This window comes from Drosophila tropicalis, unplaced genomic scaffold, assembly GCF_018151085.1.
Source record: "Drosophila tropicalis isolate 14030-0801.00 unplaced genomic scaffold, ASM1815108v1 contig_158, whole genome shotgun sequence".
NCBI lineage: Eukaryota > Metazoa > Arthropoda > Insecta > Diptera > Drosophilidae > Drosophila > Drosophila tropicalis.
The window spans coordinates 1,808,955-1,831,266 of NW_027172602.1; the positions used below are offsets into that span (position 1 = coordinate 1,808,955).

General features: G+C 36.9%; 7 protein-coding genes across 10 annotated transcripts; 3 read left to right on the plus strand and 4 right to left on the minus strand.

Annotated features, from left to right (window-relative positions):
- Positions 1 to 292: 292 nt before the first annotated feature.
- LOC137586508 (vesicle transport protein GOT1B) lies at positions 293 to 2,456 on the minus strand. The gene is made up of 5 exons (XM_068302576.1): positions 2,182 to 2,456; positions 2,018 to 2,109; positions 1,766 to 1,944; positions 1,464 to 1,545; positions 293 to 499 (listed from the first exon to the last, which is right to left on the minus strand). Exons 1-5 carry the CDS (start codon positions 2,204 to 2,206, stop codon positions 455 to 457), a joined length of 423 nt encoding a protein of 140 aa, XP_068158677.1. The 5' UTR covers positions 2,207 to 2,456; the 3' UTR covers positions 293 to 454.
- UQCR-14 (Ubiquinol-cytochrome c reductase 14 kDa subunit) lies at positions 611 to 1,325 on the plus strand. Its single transcript, XM_068302577.1, has 3 exons — positions 611 to 767; positions 885 to 932; positions 1,002 to 1,325. The coding sequence occupies exons 1-3, from the start codon at positions 728 to 730 to the stop codon at positions 1,247 to 1,249; spliced, it is 336 nt and encodes a 111-aa protein (XP_068158678.1). The 5' UTR covers positions 611 to 727; the 3' UTR covers positions 1,250 to 1,325.
- A 110-nt stretch (positions 2,457 to 2,566) lies between the features above and the next one.
- On the plus strand, positions 2,567 to 7,645 carry caz (cabeza). 2 transcript variants are annotated; one of them, XM_068303171.1, is made up of 7 exons: positions 2,567 to 2,725; positions 2,792 to 2,923; positions 2,990 to 3,083; positions 5,003 to 5,037; positions 6,206 to 6,363; positions 6,431 to 6,885; positions 6,968 to 7,645. In XM_068303171.1, exons 1-7 carry the CDS (start codon positions 2,719 to 2,721, stop codon positions 7,290 to 7,292), a joined length of 1,206 nt encoding a protein of 401 aa, XP_068159272.1. In that variant the 5' UTR covers positions 2,567 to 2,718; the 3' UTR covers positions 7,293 to 7,645. The 2 variants fall into 2 exon arrangements, with proteins under 2 accessions (XP_068159272.1, XP_068159273.1); XM_068303172.1 differs by lacking the exon at positions 2,792 to 2,923 and having other exon boundaries at positions 2,573 to 2,725.
- A 54-nt stretch (positions 7,646 to 7,699) lies between these two features.
- Positions 7,700 to 10,854, minus strand: ERp44 (Endoplasmic reticulum protein 44). The gene is made up of 7 exons (XM_068303170.1): positions 10,610 to 10,854; positions 10,344 to 10,425; positions 9,062 to 9,153; positions 8,595 to 8,988; positions 8,251 to 8,517; positions 7,982 to 8,180; positions 7,700 to 7,905 (listed from the first exon to the last, which is right to left on the minus strand). Exons 1-7 carry the CDS (start codon positions 10,658 to 10,660, stop codon positions 7,764 to 7,766), a joined length of 1,227 nt encoding a protein of 408 aa, XP_068159271.1. The 5' UTR covers positions 10,661 to 10,854; the 3' UTR covers positions 7,700 to 7,763.
- Positions 10,855 to 10,966: 112 nt separating this feature from the next.
- On the plus strand, positions 10,967 to 18,638 carry LOC137586956 (myotubularin-related protein 4). The gene is given in 15 exon segments (XM_068303165.1): positions 10,967 to 11,068; positions 12,389 to 12,515; positions 12,617 to 13,587; positions 13,661 to 13,851; positions 13,917 to 14,112; positions 14,185 to 14,370; positions 14,440 to 14,604; positions 14,668 to 14,794; positions 14,850 to 14,958; positions 15,026 to 16,066; positions 16,135 to 16,294; positions 16,539 to 16,643; positions 17,100 to 17,210; positions 17,212 to 17,303; positions 17,634 to 18,638. Coding segments are annotated over 15 exon segments (3,846 nt in total). The 5' UTR covers positions 10,967 to 11,053; the 3' UTR covers positions 17,884 to 18,638.
- A 202-nt stretch (positions 18,639 to 18,840) lies between these two features.
- On the minus strand, positions 18,841 to 20,727 carry Shawn (shawn). 2 transcript variants are annotated; one of them, XM_068303167.1, is made up of 5 exons: positions 20,402 to 20,727; positions 20,173 to 20,333; positions 19,598 to 20,095; positions 19,443 to 19,524; positions 18,841 to 19,358 (listed from the first exon to the last, which is right to left on the minus strand). In XM_068303167.1, exons 1-5 carry the CDS (start codon positions 20,538 to 20,540, stop codon positions 19,057 to 19,059), a joined length of 1,182 nt encoding a protein of 393 aa, XP_068159268.1. In that variant the 5' UTR covers positions 20,541 to 20,727; the 3' UTR covers positions 18,841 to 19,056. The 2 variants fall into 2 exon arrangements, with proteins under 2 accessions (XP_068159268.1, XP_068159267.1); XM_068303166.1 differs by having other exon boundaries at positions 18,841 to 19,524.
- On the minus strand, positions 20,495 to 22,301 carry Tyler (tyler). 2 transcript variants are annotated; one of them, XM_068303168.1, is made up of 4 exons: positions 22,051 to 22,301; positions 21,263 to 21,993; positions 20,869 to 21,199; positions 20,495 to 20,625 (listed from the first exon to the last, which is right to left on the minus strand). In XM_068303168.1, exons 1-4 carry the CDS (start codon positions 22,220 to 22,222, stop codon positions 20,603 to 20,605), a joined length of 1,257 nt encoding a protein of 418 aa, XP_068159269.1. In that variant the 5' UTR covers positions 22,223 to 22,301; the 3' UTR covers positions 20,495 to 20,602. The 2 variants fall into 2 exon arrangements, with proteins under 2 accessions (XP_068159269.1, XP_068159270.1); XM_068303169.1 differs by lacking the exon at positions 20,495 to 20,625 and adding an exon at positions 20,656 to 20,770.
- Positions 22,302 to 22,312: the final 11 nt, after the last annotated feature.

Here is a 22,312-nt window from a genome sequence, read left to right on the forward strand (position 1 = left end):
TATCATGTCATGATTGTTAAATCTTGTTGTTTACTTGGAGATTTTGGCCCAAGTGCGTATTTACAGTGCAAATATATGATTATAATTTTTTCTGATTCATTGTATTCAATTTGATTTCGTTAAAAGTGGCGGATCTGTAACATTCAAAGGGAAATTTGCTTTAGCATTTCCGAAATGTGGATACATCCACGATATATGTACATATGTGTGTATAACGCTTTCAATTTTTTTAAACGTTCTTCTTTCCAAGTCTAATTTAACCGTTTTTGAGCCAAAATAATGTTAAATGGTGTTTAATATACATCATCTAAATGTTGTATTTAAAGTAAATTGAATAGTCCACATTATTTAATTATACATTTGAGGTGAAATGTTTTACACAACAATTTAGAAGAAAATTTATTTAGTCTAAAAAATGTGTTTGTACAATTTATCATAGAATCCTGCGGATACATTATACTGTTGTCCGATTGCCATCACCTCCAAGTTTTTGAACAATCTAAAACGAAACGAAAAAATTCAATTTAATTTTAAAATAGATTTTGTTTGTTTTGTTTTGTCATCCCTGGTATAAGTACGAGTACAAAAATAAATACTGCTATCGCTACCGATAGCCGATAACCGATATCCGACAAAAAATACCCAGCTGTCAAACCTCAAAAGAAAAGTAGAATTTCTGAGACGAGGCCCAACTACTTTTACGAAGTTTTTGAATTGTTCGCTAATCATGTCGAGCTACATTGCCAGAAAGGGTCCATTGGTATTCTGTAAGTAACTCATGGTAATAGACGGCTTTGTATATATACAAAGACTGTCGACTTTGTGTTTCTGCATTAAGAAATGATTACGTAAATATGTAACAAAAAATTTCATTAATCTTGCAGCCAGTCTGGGCAAGTGGGCCTACAATCTATCGGGATTTAACCAATACGGTAAGAAATGGTAAAATGATATGTTTGTAGTATTGTGTCGTAATAAGCGAAGTTCGTCTTTTTGTCCAGGTCTGCACCGTGACGATTGCCTTCACGAGAATGAAGATGTGAAGGAGGCCGTCCGCCGTCTGCCCCGTAAGTTGTACGATGAGCGCAACTACCGTATCATGCGTGCTCTGCACCTGTCCATGACTAAAACGATTCTGCCCAAGGAGCAATGGACAAAGTACGAGGAGGATGTTAAATACTTGGAACCCTATCTGAACGAAGTCGTCCAAGAGCGCGAGGAGCGCGAAGATTGGAATAAAAATCATTAAATTGGAAAGCATCCTCTCGCTCGATTTGTAAATGTTGAAATACATAGCTTAGATTAAAATTAAATTGGCTATGAAATGTTGTTTTGGCTAAGGCCATTGGGAAATGGAATAACTCTCAGTTTATTTGAACTGGACTTCTCACACAAGTATTTATGACAGGGATGTAGGCATGGAATGTGGTTATTGGTTAGGCGCGATAAAGTTGTTACCTTACCTTTTGCATAAATGGTAAATTTAAAAGCGTCCCCAAAACGGGTACCCTTCCAAGGAAATTAATGGCTACGGGGAAGAATCCGCTGCAACAAGAAAAATAAGGTTGTAATATTATTACATGTGTTACACTTCTCAGTAAACTACTTAAAAATAACTAAATTCGATAGTTTCTTAAAGGTTCTATGTTCCATGAGCATAGATACCATTGAGTTTGTAACGTTGAAGTAATATAATATATATTCAACTTATCTCATGAGTTTTAAAATCCAAGAATCTATCTAAAAATAAACAAAATAATCAAACCTGAAGAGTGCAAAAAATCCATAGGATTCAATTATCATGCCAATTATAGGCCAACCTAGCAGCACAATGACAATGCCCCCAAAGAATGCTGTAGTTCCTTTGACTTTATGACGTTGAAAGAAAAAGCGCAGAGTCCTCTCCACACCGATCACACATCCGAGTCCAGATATAAATAATATCTACAAGAAATATGAATATGAAAATTGTGTGTAATTTTACATCATCTTATGATTTTGATGGAAGGGCACCCACATTGCCTATTGCAAGCAAGCCTTTGTCGAATAGTAGCAGCATGCCAAGAAACAAAAACGATATGCCAAAGCCAGCCAAGCCGATGCCAATTTCTGTAGGGTAAAGAGTTTTTAAATATTTGTGTAGCGTTTCATTCTGCTGGATATATTTTTGATTTAACATACTTTGCAAATCTGTGATCTCGATCATTTTGTTGTTATTGCTTTGTATTTACTTTCTAATGGGATGTGGACAGACACGTAAACAGAACAGCTGATTTGCAGAGTTGCGTGTTGCAATTGTACCATTCGTAATCCCTTAAATGAATCGCTATAAATCGATTTAGTGCGTTAACTGACCGGTGGGCAACATTCACAAGAACATAATCGCCAATCTAACGAAATGTCACAATATACTTTGGCAATAATTTACACTTTGACTGCTTAAAATTTTGGTGTTGGAAAATACAGTCATACATGAGTGTTAGCTAACAAAAAGTGTTGCAAGCCAACTTTTTTAAATGATCAATAATCGATAAGCTACTTACTTATTGGTTTCGATTAATGTCACTCTTTATGACTTCACCATCTCTATTTTCACACGCCATTTTTACAGTAAAGGTTTTTTGTACTGATGCTACATCTTTGCATAAAGGCTTGAAGAGCAAAAAGTGTTGAATTATTTTTAATATTTTAGTGTTTAACCAATAGTGAACATTAGTCATGGATCGTAAGTATAGAAATAGAATTAAAACAAGTTATATACAAATGCATAAGTACATAATGATGTCCTTAGGTGGCGGTTACGGTGGTGGTGCCGGACAGGGATACAACAACTTTGCTGTTCCTCCACCAAATTACCAACAAATGCCAAATAAAAGTGGTAACTACAATGAGCCTCCACCTAATTATAATAAACCAGGCGGAAGTAAGAAGAAATGTGCAAAAACTGTAAAGAACTTTAAAACTAATTGTAGCATAATTTCTCTTTAAGGTTATGATTCCGGTCATCGTGGCTCGGGTGGTGGTGGTGGTAGCGGCAGCGGCGGCGGCGGCTCATGGAACGATAGAGGAGGAAACTCTTATGGGTATGTTATTATATTCACTTTTTTACATATGGTTACAAAATTCGAAAAGAAAAATCGAAGGGTAAATGATTTAATGGGTATTAAGCATAAACTTTTAGCCATAATGATGAAAATAGACGAAGAGATAATAAATAAACTAGCCAAATCAATGAGAAAAAAAATTTAAAAAACAAAAACTTGACAGTGTGTAAAAAATAGAGTCAAAACGACGTCTCCCTGACAAATATGTACATATATACATATACTCTTACATTTAACTATGTATGTAGTGGGAAAAAAAGAGACTAAGAAGTATTTTACTTTTTGGTCGAAATCAAGCGTGAAAGAAAGAGTGTAACAACAAACAAAAATAAAATTGGCCCATGCAAAAAAGATTTAGATGCAATATATGAAAACGTTTGGAAAATCAATGTCAAGAATTTTTAAGTGTACTCATTTAAGTATGTATGTATATATAAAGATATATACTTGTACATGTATGGATATGTAGTTACAATGATTTTACTGTACTTGGACGAAATATTGTTCGTTTATCTGTCTGTTCTTCGTCTGTGTGTGTGGTCACACTTGATTATTATTGCAATATTAAATGATAAATACAAAAATTGATATGTCGTAGCAACATTTATGAATTTTATAACCAAAAATTACTTATGCATCATATTAACTATGAACTACATATATTATAAGGTGGCGAAAATATACAGATACGCCACAATAAATGTGTCATACCAATAAACAATGGGACTCAGCGTGATTTAAAGAGAGTAAAACGCTGTAAGACAAAAAAGAACTTATTTTTTACCAGCTTTTAACTGATATACAATTGTTAAAAAAAAAAAAAACAATCAACCAACAAAGTAAAGTGTAAGACTTCTACCCGCCCCGACCCTACGTCCCCCACATACACATAGTCTTTTTAATGCATCATCCATCATACCATATTCGCGTCGTGTCCAGAAACAAATAGAAAATGCAGAAACAAAATAAACTTAAATGAATTCTTAAACTCATGTGCGTAAAGAATTGTTTCTCGCACTTGAATGTTTAAGCAAAAGGTTTCAAAACACACTATAAGCTGATGATGTTTTGAGTATAATCCAAAAATATATAAGTCATTCAATAATATTCATACAAATTAAACCGTTAAAGACAACCCAAAGAAAAATTTAAATGCTAAACAACGTTCTAAAATGGCTAAAATATCTCTTTCAACAAACACACACTTCTCTTTACACTAGTTATACATATTAACGTAATATTAACAAAATGATCAACTTTCTTACAAATTAATATTCTAGAGCCGATGAAAAAAAAAAGCAAGTTAAACTTAATTTTAACTCGAAAATATACATCCGTTGAACTCTTTGAATACTTTTAATCTGTCTTTATGGAATTTTATAATAATTTAACGGTTATAAATACATAACTTAAATAAAAACGTTTAATTATAGGAAATAAACAAAATAATTTGAAAGAAAGTTGGCAAGTTCGGCTAATCGAATTTATTATATATACACTTTACTAACTCGACTATGTAATATTATTATAGTTTTTTTTTTTTTTTTTTTGTAAGTTCTACTATAAATTTAAGTTTGAAGTTTAAAGATGTATAAACCATTTTTAGCATCCGTCTGAAGCATGTATTATTGGTTATCATCATTTTCAAACTCGAAATGGTGTGCTCTAAAGGATTGTAGTAATATAAAGTTAAATGTAGCAAAAAGAATATAAAAAAAACCTCTTGTTGTATGTACAATACGTATCATATGTATATGAAGATGATTATTTGATAAAAAACGGAAAACAACCATAGGCCTATAGTAGATCCCTCTTCACCAATATTTGCATTACAACAACACATCAACAAATCAAAAAAGAAATATATATTAAATAAGTTGTTCAATATCCTATTTTAGAAATGGAGGCGCCAGCAAGGACACCTACAACAAAGGTAAAATAATGCAAATTAACTGCAATCATATCGAGTAATGTATACCACTATTTTTCCTTCATATTGAACTTAAAAAGAAAAACAAAAAAAAAAAAAAAGTAAATAAACTAGAAAAGGGAGTACAAAATCAAAGTCAAACAAAACGAAAAAAAAAACAGAAAAGCAAACAAATAGAGTGAAAAATTATTAATAACAAGAAAGAAAAAAAAAACAAAATGTATTTGGGCTAGGGAATAAAATATTTCAAGAAGAACTCAACTTGCGTTAATCCCCATCTAAACTACCAGAGTCGTCGATATCGCCCTCCCTCTCTCTCTCTCTCTCTCTCTATCTATCTCGTTCCATGTGTGTTAAACTAATGGGTAAAATAATTAAGATTAGGAGCGTATTTTAGCAGGTGTATTTCAGCAGATATATGCATATATTGAAACATAAATAATTTTGTGGTGTGGTGGTTTACATTTTGCCTATGTTATGAGCAAAAAAAAAAAACAAAAACAGGCTTAGATTTAAATATTGCATTTATAAAATGGTACATAGACAAGAGTTTTAAAGAGTTATTTATATTAAATATTGGTTAACAACAACGGTTGAGTAACAACTACAACAAGTAACAAATACGATGACAACAACGAGAGTTATTTAGCTGGTTAACTGTTCTCTCTCTCCTCTCCTAATGTGTGTGGGTTGTGTTTTTTACTGTTATTTCGTCGTCATCATGTCTTGGTTATGTGTGTGTTTTCTTTTTTTTGGAAGGTCTTTGATCAAAATTAGACACTTCCACTAAATAATAAAAAATAAACAGGACTATGATTATTGCTCCATCTATCTCTCTCTCTCTCTTTTGATTTACCCAAAACCCCCCATCAACCGTTTGACTGCGTAAGCTCAATAAAAATTGAAACAAAGGAAAGAAGGAATATGCTCCTATCTACTTATATATAAATATCTCTCTCTCTTTCTCTCTCCTGTTATGATTGATTACCTTGTCCACAATAAGCCCCCGTACCCTTAACAAGTGATCTTTTCCCTTTGAATAACATTGAAAGCCAAACAACAATCAACCGAAACGAAACAAACAAAGCATTGTAGTTATCTCTTGAAAGTAGTTATATAATCACAATTTTTCGAATTGCCGTATCCTAAAATTTCATTACTCATTTTATAGGACCTGGAGGTTACTCTGGTAGCGGCGGTGGCGGTGGTGGCGGCGGTAGCGGCAACGACATGATTACTCAGGAAGACACCATCTTTGTCTCAGGAATGGATCCATCTACCACAGAGCAAGAGATTGAAACTCATTTTGGTGCCATTGGTATAATAAAGGTTTGTGTTCGTAGATGACAACTAATTTGGATCCTTTTGGTAATAATTATTTATAATAAACTTTCAGAAAGATAAGCGTACTATGAAACCAAAGATTTGGTTATATAAGAATAAAGAAACTGGCGCCTCAAAGGGAGAAGCCACTGTCACATATGATGATACAAATGCCGCACAATCGGCCATTGAGTGGTTCGATGGACGTGAATTTAATGGATGTAGCATTAAAGTGTCATTGGCCCAACGACAAAATAATTGGAATAAAGGGGGCGGTGGTCGTGGTGGCTTCGGTGGCCGCAACCGTGGTGGAGGCGGCGGCGGAGGCGGTGGAGGAGGAGGCGGTGGCAATCGGTTTGATCGTGGCGGCGGTGGTGGTGGTGGCGGCGGAGGCGGAGGCGGCAACCGTTTCGACCGTGGTGGCGGCGGCGGAGGAGGCGGCGGCGGCAATGTCCAGCCACGTGATGGTGATTGGAAGTGCAACAGCTGCAACAACACCAATTTCGCCTGGCGTAACGAGTGCAATCGGTAAAAATAGTGACTTGCCTTTTGCTTTATTCCGATTATTCTAGACTTACATAATTTTTTTCCTTTTTTTAATTTGTTTTAGTTGCAAAACTCCCAAAAGCGGCGATGAAGGTGGCAGCAGCGGCGGCGGAGGAGGCGGCTATGGCGGTGGCGGTGGTGGTGGCAGTTACGGTGGCATGACTGACCGCGGAAACGATCGTTCTGGTGGCGGAGGATTCCAAAGCAGAGATCGCAACTCAGGTGGAGGCGGCGGCGGTGGCTACTCTCGCTACGGAAATGATAGCGGAGGTGGCGGTGGTGGTCGTGGCCGCGGAGGCGGAGGAGGAGGTGGTGGTGGTGGCGGTGGCCGTCGTGATGGCGGTGGCCCCATGCGTAACGATGGCAGCATGCGTTCCCGACCATATTAAAGGACAACATGACAACGCATGCAATAATATAATACATCCACACAACAATGAAAAATTATTTTTTCATACTTATACTTTACATATTAATTATAGCAAGTACTATTCCTCCTCCTGCTCGTCCTTCTCCTATCCCTTTATATATTTACCAGTCGGAATATGAGAAACACGAGAAAAGCCGTATTAAAACCTTATATTCAGTTTGTCATCCAAATACGATCGGCTATACACACAAAAATAAACACACCTTTTGACTTAGAATATAATCTAATTTAACAAGAAATAAATGTAATAGATACATACAAATAAAACAACTGTACGTTAGACTGGTTAAATATCGACCCCTAATGACAAAATTAAGTTTTTTTTTTTTTTTGTTATTCAGATAGAGGGGATTAAAAGCTGCCATGTTTTTTTTACAATTTTCTTTTAATAATTATTATTTTTTGTTTATGGGAATATACATAGTTAATATTACAGTTCATCTTTCTCTAGCAAGGTATAGCGATGTTTTGAGGGTCCCAGTTCTTTGAATTTAGACTCGGGTGGTGATGTGCCCTTACCGGTTTCAGGTTGTATCTCATTATTTGTGGGATCCGGCCCATAATGGAACTCCCTGAGAGGGGGAGAAAAAACAAAATTAAAGAAACAATATAAATCTTCATAACTTTCTCTGGTTTTGCTAGACAAACCTGTGGAGCTTGCCACTGTAGAGATCCTGAAGGAATTGCTTTAGCTTGCCTGCTGTATACATATCACTAAAGTTCGGAAACAGATACATATGCTTGAATGAATCAATTGCAATCAAAGGTAAATCATCTTCAGATTTTCCCAAATGGTGTAAGGGATGGGCAAATCGTTTACCATCTGCAGTAAGGAAATTAACGTTCTCTGCAAAATATAAAGATCGATTTTGCATAGGTAAATTTTGGATTAATATACAAAGAATTACGTTCCTTACGTTTTTCATCTAACAATTGCCGTTCAATAATTGATTTGTAATCTTTAATGGAATTATGATCATCCGGCCGATGGAAGAGAATCAGGAATGGTAGACCCTCCTCAGTTAATTCTTCGGCATTCTCAAACGTTATTTCCCTCACAAGCGGCACACATTTCTCTTGGATCCAAATTTTGAGCTCATCGAAATTTTGTAGACTTCCAGTGAAGGTTTCATCATTATCGTGCGACAAAGCCACATCAGGCCTAAATACAATTATGGGGGTACCTTGTGTGTTCATGTATGGGTGTATTTAAATTTTAATTAAATTAGTTCAATTAATCAAGTAATTAAAATTAACTTACCGGGTGGATGCATAGCCAGAGATGCATCACCGAAACCAACATGGAATTGGCAATCTTCCTTTAAATTGGTAGCCACCTTTCTAAATGTATCATATTCAGGCTGATCTCTGCGATCGAAATAACCAATTATGCTCCGTTTCTTTGAATCGAGAGTCTCTAAGTCCTTCAAACTTTGGAATTCTTTAATTGGATCTTCCAATTGCTTTTTGACAAATTCCAGAAAAGCATCCGCTGATCGCTGTCCACGATATTCACGTTTGCTAAGCTGTCCATTTCGTACAATTTTCAAAGTTGGATACTTATTGATGTGAAATCTTGAAGCTATCGATGTTTCTTTATCACAATCGACTTTTCCTAGCACTACTTTACCAGCATCGGGAAATTCCTCTTTAATCTGCAATACATTTTGTTTCAATGTTTTTCGCTTAATATTTAGTTGATTACATGTATTTATTAGTTTTACTTACCTTATCCGCCGCTTCATTGAAAATTGGGGCTAAAATATTACTAAACCGACACCACTCCGCATAGAAATTTAGGAAAACCAATTCATTAGATGCTGCAAAAGATAAATAAAAGAAAACGAAACCAAAAAATGATGAAATGTATGTGTTATAATTTAGAGGTGAGGTATTCAAATATAAGGGTATCCTTTACTTTGGTATTTATGTAACTGTATTTTATTTATTAGAAATTAAGTTCACATTAAGTTGATCTATGTTAACTAGCTTTCTCCAAAAATAACTCTCTATACATATGTAATTCTTAAAATATGTACATATGTATATTCTCTACAGGCGCCTTTCAGCCTTTTGTATACACCTAAAGTCTCTGTTGGATTTTGTTTACTTTAATGAATAATGGCAACACCTGTAACCCAAAAAATAAAGACCATTTACTCAAAGAATTCATTTTTTATAACAATAATATGATCATACAATGGAAATAAAAAATCTATTTATACATACATACATTTACCTATGTACATATGTATGTACATATATTTTCTGTGACCAATCAACTTGCCATTATTTATTGGTCTACTTTGTGTAGTGGTAACAAATTTTGAAGAGCTCTGCTGTTACTATTACTAGTTACTAGTAGGCAACCGGAATTAAAAATTGTTGAAATTTATCTTGACGAAATGAAGTGTTAATTAGATTGATAAGATAAAGGAGAAAAACAATCCAAAAGGTTTGCTTGATTTTTTCCCCAATTGGAATCCAAATCCCTTTAACTGCCGAGATCTGTAATTCTCTAGAACAGGGTCTTATTAACAGTTATTATTGTTCAGAAAAATCCTGGCTAGAATGTGGGAGGGAACTTCGGTAATAGACCTGTATGATATTTTATTGTGTGTATGAATGTACATATGTATATCCATGTAAGCCCTTAATTTGAAATATTTAAATATGTCTGTGCGGAAATACGGTCATTATGGGGTATTGTAGATGAATACAGGGCATAGTACGTATGTATGTACATATGTATGTAAATATATCAACCACGTTGGCATTGACCCGGAAAGTAAAAGAATTATCGTGTTTAGAGAGATTTGAAATTTTTGATGTGACACGTCAATACATGAAAAATTCAGAGATGATTGATTTTCTGAGAGTATGGCGGTTCAAAGTGTTAAAATGTTTCTTTTTCTCTCTTTTTGGGGGGAAAATGGCATCTGGCGAGTGATGAGGAGCGGAAGGGTGGGGAATGGGCGATTGAGGGTGGGCTAATGCTATTTGGCCTCACCTAATGTCATATCAATATTTTCACTGGTCATAGGCACCGCACCAGCATCTGTTGGGGTAGGATGATGGAGAACATGAAGAACCTGAAAACATACAAAATATAAAAGATCCCAATTGAATTGTAGCTCTCGATCAACAGATTTGTTGTTCTTGTTGTTGTTGCTTTCGGTTGGTCTGCAGAGAGCCGGTCATCAGTTTTTGCTCATTATATTGTGTGATTGTGATTCAGCGACGGCGGTAGCAGACGACACGAACACGTCGACTTACCGCAACTAAAGCTAAGCACGGTCCCAGCAATGGACTTCTTGTTTGAATCATTGTTGATGATTTGTGGGTGGCAGGCTAAGTCGATTATCGATATTCTTAAACACTGGATTTACAATTTAGATAATATAATTCACTTATACATGTGTGTGGAATGAAATTGGCTATTATCGTACTTGCAGTACGCGTATCTGGAATACAAATAAAAAAAGTTTTAACAACTTCGTTGATAACCGTGTGATGACCAGTGTTGCAAATTGCAAGTAATTAATCGAGTAACGAGTCAAATGTCAGTAAATTTATCGATTGATTCTTCGATTTATCATGTTGCACACGAATAGTCGATAGTTTCATAAAACCAGAACCCATCGATGGTTTTCCAGCACTAAAAACAAAGTATACATATGTATATGCAACAATATTTGCGGATCTTTGTTTATAATAGTTATGGATTTTATGGTGGTAAATAAAAAGCAATCCGTACGCGTTTTTAATTCGCCAATAAATAGACATCAAAAATAATACCTCGAAGCTGTTATTCCAAGGTTTTCTGGACTATAAATGTGTGTGTACATATATATATATATATCCATGCATACATATGTACATACATACATATGTAACAACTCGATTCGATTGTTTTCGTGTTATTGTTGTTTTTGTTTCTTAACAAACACGCACACACACACAGAGAGATAGACTGAGACACGCACACATACATGCAAATACTTGCGTATAAAAAGTTGATTTACTTTGTTTATAACATAATATGCCAATGCCAAAAAACTCGATTATATATATATGTATATAACAAATTCCATATACAAACAAATATACACTTGTGCACTGTTAATATGAAAACTGCGGGATATTCATCTACATAGAAGCATACATATTCCATATATGTACGTATGTACATACATACATACATACATCAATCAAATGTATTGCGCACCTTCTACGTTTGCAATATATGTATGTATGCACATATGTACATTCAAACATATATACATAATGCACATTATCTACTATATATGTACATAACCACACATATGTATGTATGTACATACATTCAACAAACAAAAAAACAAATTAACTTCGATCTATTATGAGAGAAGGTGCTCTGGTTTTGTGTGTTGTGGGAGTGGAAACATTTAACAAATAATATTCGAGAACACACAGTTTCTAATAAAAGATGATGAAAATGATGCACAGTGTTCTTCCAATAAAAGTGAACTTTTCTTTGGAAAAAATGCATTTACATATGTACATAATTTTTATGCCCCGGCGGCAGTAGCAGCAGCAGCTCCAACGGGCTCAAAAGTCTTACCAAATTCAATTTCCAATTGAAAAACTGCACCTTATCAAATATAAGGTCATATTCCACCTTGTTTTTTTTTTCCATTACGTCTTAGTTCTGTTTTTAGCCAATGAATCAATCGGCGGCGGTTGTTCTCAATTCCATCTACATACATATTTGTGTTCGAAGCGTCCTCATTTCGTCTCATAATCGATAAAAAGTTCTTTTCTAACTTTTGACCTAGAATTCCATTTTCAAATTAAGCCTCTTCAAGATTTGCCAATTTGTGATAGTGATTAAAAAGACTTTAAAAACAAAGTTGTGTAATATTAAAAAAAAAAAAACGAAAAACAACTACAATCGGCTCTATATTTGCATTGATTGTTTAAAATTGAAATCTACACACATACATACATATATGTATGAATATGTGACTAACATTTTTTTAGCTAATTTATTTATGTGAAACTTTTTGTTTTTAGCCGATTCATAATATAATGTCAGATGGATCACCGCCCCCGTCGATTTGTTTTATACGTGCCGCCGAATCTTATCCAAAAACGCAAATGGAGAAGGAAGACTCACAGCTGTTTGTACCATTTCAAGAACGTAAGTAGTAAGTGGGAAAGTTACCAATTACATCATTGGCATTTCCATTATCATGTTGCCATCCATCGACATGTCATTAATCGGTTAAATTATTCTTACAGTTGCCGGCGAGTCCATTAAATACTTAGGACGAACCGATGATGGGGTACTCGCCTTGTCCAATTATCGCATATTTCTATCAAAAGAGTCAACTGCATTTGAGACGTATGTGCCACTGGGCCTCATTGAATCGGTCCAAGTCCGTGATCTATTCCAATTGATTGTTAATTGCAAGGATGCCAGCACAGTCAGATGCTCATTTCAGTCGGCTGAGCAATGCTCTGAATGGCAACGACGCATTCAACTGCTAATCGGTGTACCTGAGACGCTTGAAACGCTATTCGCTTTCCCATTCTACTCCTGGACTTGTGACCATCAAATAGGCAATGCGAACGGCGGTAGCAAAGAACGTGCCTCGCTAACAAATGGCAGTTTTACGCAATCAAAATCTTCGGCCAACATAGAGAATGTTGCTTGTAGCGAGTCCAGTGCAAGTAATCGCTTACAGCGGGCCACACGATATGATACAGATTTTAAAAATGAGGTATCACGTTTGGGTTTCGATTTGAAGGGTTCGTGGCGTATATCAACGGCAAATGCTGATTTCAAATTGTGTCCATCGTATCCACAAAAGTTATTAGTTCCTTGCTGCATTACCGATGAAATGCTTCACAATGTGGCCAATTTTCGTGGATCACGCCGCCTGCCAGCTGTGGTCTGGCGTCATCAGAAATCGGGTGCTATACTGGCCCGCTGCAGTCAACCGGAAGTTGGCTGGCTGGGATGGCGAAATACCAAAGATGAGCAATTGCTCAAAGCTCTGGCCGATGCGTGTGCATTTGATAGAGGAGAACATGCAAGGCGTTCATCTGCCACCGCCACAGCCTCGGCCTCTGCTTCTGACGCTGCTATGCAACAACAACAACAAACAAAATCCACAAAAGATACAAATGGCCAATCGAGCTCATCGGGCAAAAGTTCACCATCATTGGAAGATTCGTCACATGAAGAGCTGGCATTGGATGAAATTAGGGTAAGCAGACTTTACAGATCACATAAAAGGCGGTTGGTTACTTATAATGAATGGATTTTCATTTAAATTGCAGAAAATTCTTATAGTCGATGCACGAAGCTACACATCGGCGGTTACAAATCGGGCTCGAGGAGGAGGTTGTGAATGCATTGAATACTATCCATGTGCCGAAATAGAATTTATGAATTTGGGAAATATACATGCTATACGAAAAAGCTTTCACGCTGTACGACAGTTGTGCGCATCATCACCCGATGATCCAAAGTAAGCAAAGCACTCCATATCTCTATCGCTAGATATGTATTGAATTCCATTTATTTTTTTTGTAGTTGGTTTGGCCAATTGGAGAAAACAATGTGGATGCAGCATCTATCTGGCTTATTGGGCGCAACCATGACAGTAGTTCACACCATTGAGAAAAATGGCCGACCCGTTCTGGTGCATTGCTCTGATGGATGGGATCGTACGCCACAAATAGTGGCAACAGCGCAACTCTGCCTGGATCCGTATTACAGAACAGTTGAGGTGAGTTGTTCCCCCCTCCTCTTTAAAGTGACATCTTATTGACAATGCTCTGATGCTTTTGATCTTTTTAAGGGTTTCCGTGTGCTGGTTGAGCGTGAGTGGTTAAACTTTGGTCACAAATTTGCCGATCGCTCTGGCAATGGACCACATTCAGATGAAGTAAACGAACGATGTCCCGTATTTCTGCAATGGCTAGATTTGGTACATCAGATCCATAGACAATATCCGTGCAGTTTTGAATTCAGCATTGGCTATTTGGTAGGCATAAACGGAGCTTAATTGTGTTAATAATTATTTATTAACTCGATCTTTAACCTAATATCTTAGATTAAGCTGGCACAGCACTCACTGTCATGTCTGTTTGGCACGTTCCTATGTAATTCGCTGAGAGAACGAATTGAGAATTCCGTTTTTGACCGCACATTTTCTGTATGGCCATTTTTAGCGGAAACTATGTATAGAAATCCACTCTATAAGCATGAGACTGAAAAGGTGAAACCAAATGATTGTATCTAATCCAAATGTATATTAATTAAATGTTTAATTATTTTGCAGGTTCTTTGGCCAGCGCACAGTGTGCGATTTTTATTTTTTTGGTCTGATCTATACCTTGGTAGTTTAGGTAATAAAAATGGTACTGATCTTCCATTACAAAGTAATGAGAGGCAAAATCCACACAATGGTGAGTAAATTAGTTAGCTATTACATATCTCCTTCTATATATAATATTAATTTAGGATCGTCAATGACTAAAACACGATCATCCGAAGACATCACAACAAGTGAATTGGGACAGAGCACTTTTTCGAGAAGATCAAGTGACCCAAATTTGGCCGTTGAATCTATGTAAGTGAAAAAGAAAACACCACACCGCTTACCCTACCTAAATAATATACCCTTTCTCAATCTTCAGTGTTTCAGACAGTCTAAATGTGAACAGTAACTCAATGTTTGATATACGATCTAGATCTGGATCTGAGGCAAACAATGGTGTTTATGATAGAGAAGTCGTGGATAACAAAAGCGATGCAAGGCATGCTGAACGAAACAATGTGGACAATGATAATTGCGCTACCAATATTACCTCAGATTTTTATAATAATGACCAAAGTACCAAAGCTTCTAGCCATGATGATAAATTATTATTTGAAGCAACATCACAATCAACAAACGAGTTGGCCAACAGTTTACAACAAATGGATTCAGTTACCCAAACTCAAGCACCACAATCACAACCATCAGTCGACTCAAGTGAAATGATGCCGAGTAGTGAGACGGCGATGGCTGCGGATCATGGTCCTTCTTCTTTTAACAAACAACAAACAAGTGATATAAGCCATGCCCTATGGCATGGCCCAATTGATACTAGCACAGATACCTTAATTCCTATAGAACCCATGCAAAATGTTCGAATTGGCAAGCATTCTGAGGATGCTACTGACGATGAAGTTGATGCGAAGGAGAAGACAAAAATTTCAACGGAAACAGAGTGCAATTCCACAATTTCAGCAATTGCCCAGCAAACCAATAAAATAGGCCAAAGTTACAACAATTTGCCGAGAGTTCATATGAAGCCCAATAATCTGCGATATTTACAAAAAAGTCTTGCAAGTGACCATTTGCTAGACCATTTGGATCTTCATGTAACCAGAGAGAGCAGCAATGATGATGATGATGAAAATTCAGCTAAAACTGCAAATGTCAGTTCAGTGAATGGATCAGGTGAAGTCGGAAGAACGGGTACAAATGGAACTACACACGATGGCAATTCTTCTTCTGTTGATGAGCGCATTTGTCTCTCGCCCGAACTTCACAGATTGAATAGTCAATCTCAAAATATATTCTCACCATTCGAAATGCCAATGCCTAGCAATGGCAATCGAGTGCGTAGGAACACATTTGGTTCCAGTTATAGCAGAGACATAGCCCACTTAAAATATACAGAAAATAGCAGGTAAAATCTAACAATTTGAGTCTGTATTAAATTCGAATTCATAATGAACCCATAAAATATATTTGCAGTACAAATCACCATTTTCCATCGCCGGGAGTTATATCATTGCCACCCACTCCACAAGGTTTTCAGGAACGAACGCAATTTACGATATCCTGTCCGGATGGTTTGGCTCATGGTTTGAGCGAACAAAATATTCGACTACATCAAATTGTACAAGAACACAAGGTAAAAGAAAACCTCAACTAATGCTCAATGTGCGTGTCAATAGGAAATTAATAACTGTATAGCCATATACATCATATATATACATATATATAGGACCCCAAATCTATATAAATATGTATATCGATTGGTTAATTAAGTTGTCCCTGTTGCACACCTTTAAATCTTGTATAAAAGACAATTGAGCACTTATTAATGATTATCTGATATTTAGTATAATTTTATTATTTTATTGTGTATTTTCTAGCTACGCGAAGAGATCCTCCTGCGTGAAATTCATGGCATGCGAATTGCTTTACTGCAGAAGGGGTGTCCAAGCTGCAATAGCGTTGTATCGGCAAATGTGGAACATGTAAATATTAAATATATACATATTATGTTGTTTTTATTCTCATCATTATCGTAATATGTAACTATTACGATATTTTGTCATTCATACATACAACATACATTTCATCCAAGCTATTTGTTGTTGTGCTTGTCATTTGTAAACAGAGAGGCACAAATGGAAATCAAAATAAACTACACTACATTTTTGTGGGTGTTTTATTTTTCGAAAAACAAAATCCATTTTCAATACCCATTCTATATATCGGCTCTATATTGCTGCTGTAGCATTTTAATCAAACAGTTCAAAATAACTATTGAGTACTATATACTATATGTATATGTATAATTGTGTTTATTTTAATTTTCTGCTAGATTGTCTCTCTCTCTCTATCTCTTTCTCTCTGTTTTTTGTCTTTCTCTCTCTCTCTCTCTCTCTTTCTCTACGTGTCCTCTAATTATTTGTATACAATTTCTTTAGGAAAATGGATCTGATATCGTTGAAAATGCATCGACATGTTCTTGGGAAGCTGTAGAAGAGCGTAGTGGTCCCTCATCGTATGCTCCTTCCTCGATACAAGAGAAAAAAAGTTTCCAGTGTCCTTTGGGTACCAGATCATGCAGTTTCACGTTGCTCAAATTGTCAAATTGAATTCTGGCTTGGACGAAGAAAACATCATTGTCGGTGCGCATTCCCAAACAATTAGTGTATCATTTGCTTTTGCTCTATTTGTACTTTCTGTTTGATACACATACAAAACAGGTCATTATCATCAACATAATCATCATTGAATATACAAATTGTCACCGTAAAGACGAAAATTCGTTTCGTTCTTGTTTCGAATGGGCCGTGACTTAACATTTATCATAACGTAGGCCTCAAATCTTAGTTCTAACACAAATACTGCATAAAATAGCATTTTATCTGATGATCTGATTACTGTCTAAGTTACCATTAATCTTTTCAAAAAAATTTTGTTTATTTCCTCTTCTCTATTTTGTATAATTAATAAAGATCCTGTGGAGAAATTTTCTGTGCTGACTGTTCCGAGTATTGGGCTCCGTTGCCATATGAGAAGCTTTTTAACCCAGTCCGACTCTGTGGCTCCTGTTATACGGCAGTGACAACAGCAACTGCAGCAGCAGCAGCAACAACAACAACAGCAACAATAGGAACATCCACTAATGTACAAGATTATCCAGCTAATTCAGCCGACCAAATTATATCGACTGATCATACAGCAAAGCCTTCTGCAAATTCCTAAGAGTTTTTATTTTCCATTAGCTCTAGGATTTTGACAAGATTGTAACAATATGTACATACAAATATATATAATATATATATACATAAATATATATATACTCAAATATTTATTGCATATGTGTTAACACTATAATAGCAAAAAATTCATTTTTCTGTGTATGTGTGTATAGTAAAAAAAGAAAACACGAAATTATACCTTTTTGTTAGAAATATATTTATACATACATATGCACATATATGTAGATGTATGTATGTATGTATGTTTGTGTGTGTATACATTTTGTCAAGTTACTGCTTTGGTATAGCAAAAAATAATTACGTTTTTATAAAATTTTACTTCAGTCAGATCCTTGTTAGCATGAAGGTTCTCTCAATTAGATGTATGATATCCCCCAATAAAATCGAGTGGTATTTCCCACAATAATGATTTATGGACAGTCATTTGTACGTTTTCTCCTTTGGCCTAGAAACTCATAAATTCTCAATTCTCTCACGCCCATCGAGAAAGCAGCGATCGATGATCCGTCCTTCTTCCTGTGATGTAATGCACCGACGAATTGGATAGAATGTTTCATGATTTGCGCTTCGCAATTCTGTTTTGAACTTTTAACACTTTGTAAACAAATAAAAGAAAAGAACAAAAATCCACAATGTTTTTGCTATGACAAAGGAGTCACTTGAAAAATTTCTAATCTATATACAAATACAAAAATATGCAAATAATTTATATACATATGTAATATACACTATAAATAATACATGTATACTTACCGAAAAACAAACAAATTAAAACCAATTGTACAATAAATAATAATACATCTATTATTAACACATATTATGCTCGAAGTCAGCTTTTAATATTCAAGGCATAAGTATGAAAGAAACCATTTGGATAACGGTCTAATCGATAGTATTTAATATTATCGAATGTTGCGATTTGAAACATGTGCATGGCATATTATGTAAAAGAAAACAAGAATTTTATTTCACTAATCAATTTAACAGAAAGCTCGAACAAGATTCCCCTCAAAATAATCTAATTCCAGAGCTATATTTGAACCCATGTGTTATTTGTTTGTTTGTTTGTTGTTTTTGTAACTTTGGTTAATTTCACTTATTTATATATTTACATATTTTCCGCTTTTAGCTAAATGTTGAATGGTGAGAACTGGCACTACTTGTCCATGGATTCTGAATAGGATGTGCTGGAAATGCTGTTGCTGATTAGAAGTGGTGGTGTCGCTCCTTCTTGACTCTTGATCAATTCATTGTGCTGATCAACATTGTAGTGATAGAAAAAGGATTTTCCATACTCAAATGTTGAGATCATAATGGCACAGGCAGGTGCCACCTTAAATAGACGCGGCCCCAGCCCAGCGAATATGCCACCTATGCCACCAAGTCGATAAATGCTTGCCAGACGATCTAAAATAGATCTGGTGATGGCTGTTGACCGGGGCGGCGGTTGGGGATTATCTACGGTAAGACAAACCGCAGTATTACCGAGATCAGTGGTGTTGCTACTGCTAGCAATCGATATAGCAATGGATCGTGGCCTACCTGAGAATATGAATTTCTCACCAAACTCGATTTGGTCGTGTGTCTTGATCACATCAAACGGTGTGGTTATAGTTGCAGCTACCTAATTATTAAAGTAAAACGGAAATAGTGAGATTATTGACAATTTTGTTTATCGATGTTTACCATTGACTTACCGATCCTGAAATAGCACCGGCCATGAAACTGAAACCAAATGAGGGCTCCACAACATTGAAGCTGCTCTTCAGGTACTCATATGATGTCCAATAAATTCCCGAAAAGGGAACATCTCTCAGAATGGTGGGGGGCAAACCACGCCACAGGCCTAGAATACCCTGAGATTGAACCACCTGTCGTACAGAGCTGAGCATTTCTGCATGGCTCATCTTCTGTGATTGCATTTTGGTGCGTATCATTTCGACAGGACTAACACATGTCACAGCCAGTATACGTGCTGCCACTCCAGCCGTGAGGGGTACCAACATAGAAACGTCTGAGCTTGAGCCCGCTGGCTGGTTAAGATACTTGTATTGGAGGTCGGCGAAGCGAGCCTTAAACTGCTCATAGGCCACAAAATATATAATGGTCGATGGCAGGGCGGATATCAATGTGGGACTGAGTCCAGACCAAAGAGAGCCAATACCTTCACTGCGACTGATTTTAATGAATGCATCCTGCAATGAACACGAATTTACATACATATTTAGGTAGTTTTAAATTTTCACTACGGAACCAAATATGAAAGACTTACAATTGTGCCGGAGAAGTGCGTTGCTGGTTTAGGCGGACTGGAATTCGGTCCGCATGGACATATGTGGTCCATGAGACCATTGCAATATAGGAAACATTTCTGTGAGAGCATAAGCGATTGTTGAGTCTGTAGACGCGTTTTTATCACATCCAGCGGTGTCACTAAAATTTAAAGACAATAATGATGATAACAATTGAAGGGCATTTGACGAAATTCACTTGAAACTCACTGAAACAGGCGGTTATCATGGCTCCTGTACATGCCGAGGCAACCTGTTGCAGTGGGCGAATGCGGAATCTAGGATCAGTCATGGTGTTTGTCCTGCTTCCGGCACTGGCTTTGCATTTCTCCACCGCTGACTCCGACATACTGTTGAGGCTGGTGTTTGTGTTTTATCCAGTTTCTTCCTTGGGATCTTGATGTGACTTCGTCAATAAGCCCGCCGGCGATAGCCTACACAAGGATTAGGAGTAGCACGTGGTTGTCACTGTTTATATTAGAGCAAATTCAAGAGTTTATAGATCATGATGAAATTCCATGTCCAGTCCCCACCTCATCCGACCCTTAACACACCACTAACATTTCTCTCTCTCTCACTCTTGTATAAGTTATCGATTCGAGTTTCAGTCGATATATTAGTCGATAGTGTATTCATGTTATCGAAACGTAACGGTTTTTAAAATTCTTTCACCTTACCCGTTTCCTTGAGATCCAGATTGTAATGGAAAAAGAAAGCTTTACTATATTCAAATGTGGATATCATAATGGCGCAGGCTGGAACAACGCGCAACATGCGCGGCATAACACCAACATAAAGACCACGCAATCCTTGCTGACGATAGATGTGGCCCAAGCGATTAAAAACTGAGGGCCGTGCTCCTGGAACAGTACTAACAACCTGTCCCATTTCTGCTCCGCCTGTTGCCTTACCCTTCGCCATGCTGTCGGAGTTGAGCACATCCTGGCCCAACTCAATTTGTGTATGAGTGGTAATCAAATCAAAGGGCATTGTCACCCAGGTAGCTAGCTGGAAAATTGTGCAGGTAAGTTAAATCTTAAAATAAACCGTAAATCAACAGCTGCCACCTACCGCCCCGGCAACTGCTCCTGTTAAAAAACTAAAACCAAATGTTGGTTCTGTCACATTGAAGACCCGCTTCATAGACTCATACACCGCCCAATATGTGCCCGAAAAGGGAGCATCGCGCATTACTGTCGGCGGCCAGCCACGCCACAAACCCAAAATCCCCTGAGTGCGTATCAGAGAGCCCAAAACTCGCCACAATTGAGTATAAGTCATGTAGCCCGATTGCATTTTAATCCGTATCATTTCGATGGGTGTTATGGCGGTAACCACAGCAGTGCGTGAACAAATGCCAGCAGCCATGGGCACTACTGCGGGGACAGGCATCATTTCCACTGTATCCTTATTACTCCCACTTTTAGTAGAGATATCAGAAGCCTGAGCACTGTGCTGACAGATGAAGTATAAATTTGTGAAAGAATTCTTAAGATATTCATAGGTCAGAAAGTAAATAATGGTCGATGGCAGGGCCGACACTAGAGTTGGACTTAGTCCCGACCAAAGACCGCCGATACCGTTGGTACAAATAATCTTCATAAAGGCATCCATGGCACCGCGCAGTGGGCGCAAATTAGTTGGAGATTTGCCAGGTTTGGGAATGCATTCGGTGGCATTAGGTTTGCAGACGTGTGTCATTAGGCCATTGTGGAATACATAGCATAGCTTGGACACTGTCGGGCGCTTGGGTACTGTGTGTTGCGTTTGGACACGGGTCTTAACCACCTCCAACGGTGTCACTGTGGTTGGGCGGCAATTAACTGTCGATCTGACTGTTTAAGACATTCAACTCTTACCGACAAACGTTGTGATTAGGCCACCAAAAAGCGCGGACATAACCTGTTGCATGGGCTTAATGCGATATCTTGGATCCTCGCTTAGAACCGATGTGGGCAGGCGCAACGGATCGTTCAACGTATGCTCTAAATGTTGATGATCCTCACTATTCGTTTCCGGCTCAGGTGGCATATTTACAAAAGTTTCTCAAACTATTGTTTTTTTTTATGTGTAAATGATAAAAATCTGCATATGTATGTATGTATGAACATTTTACTAAAA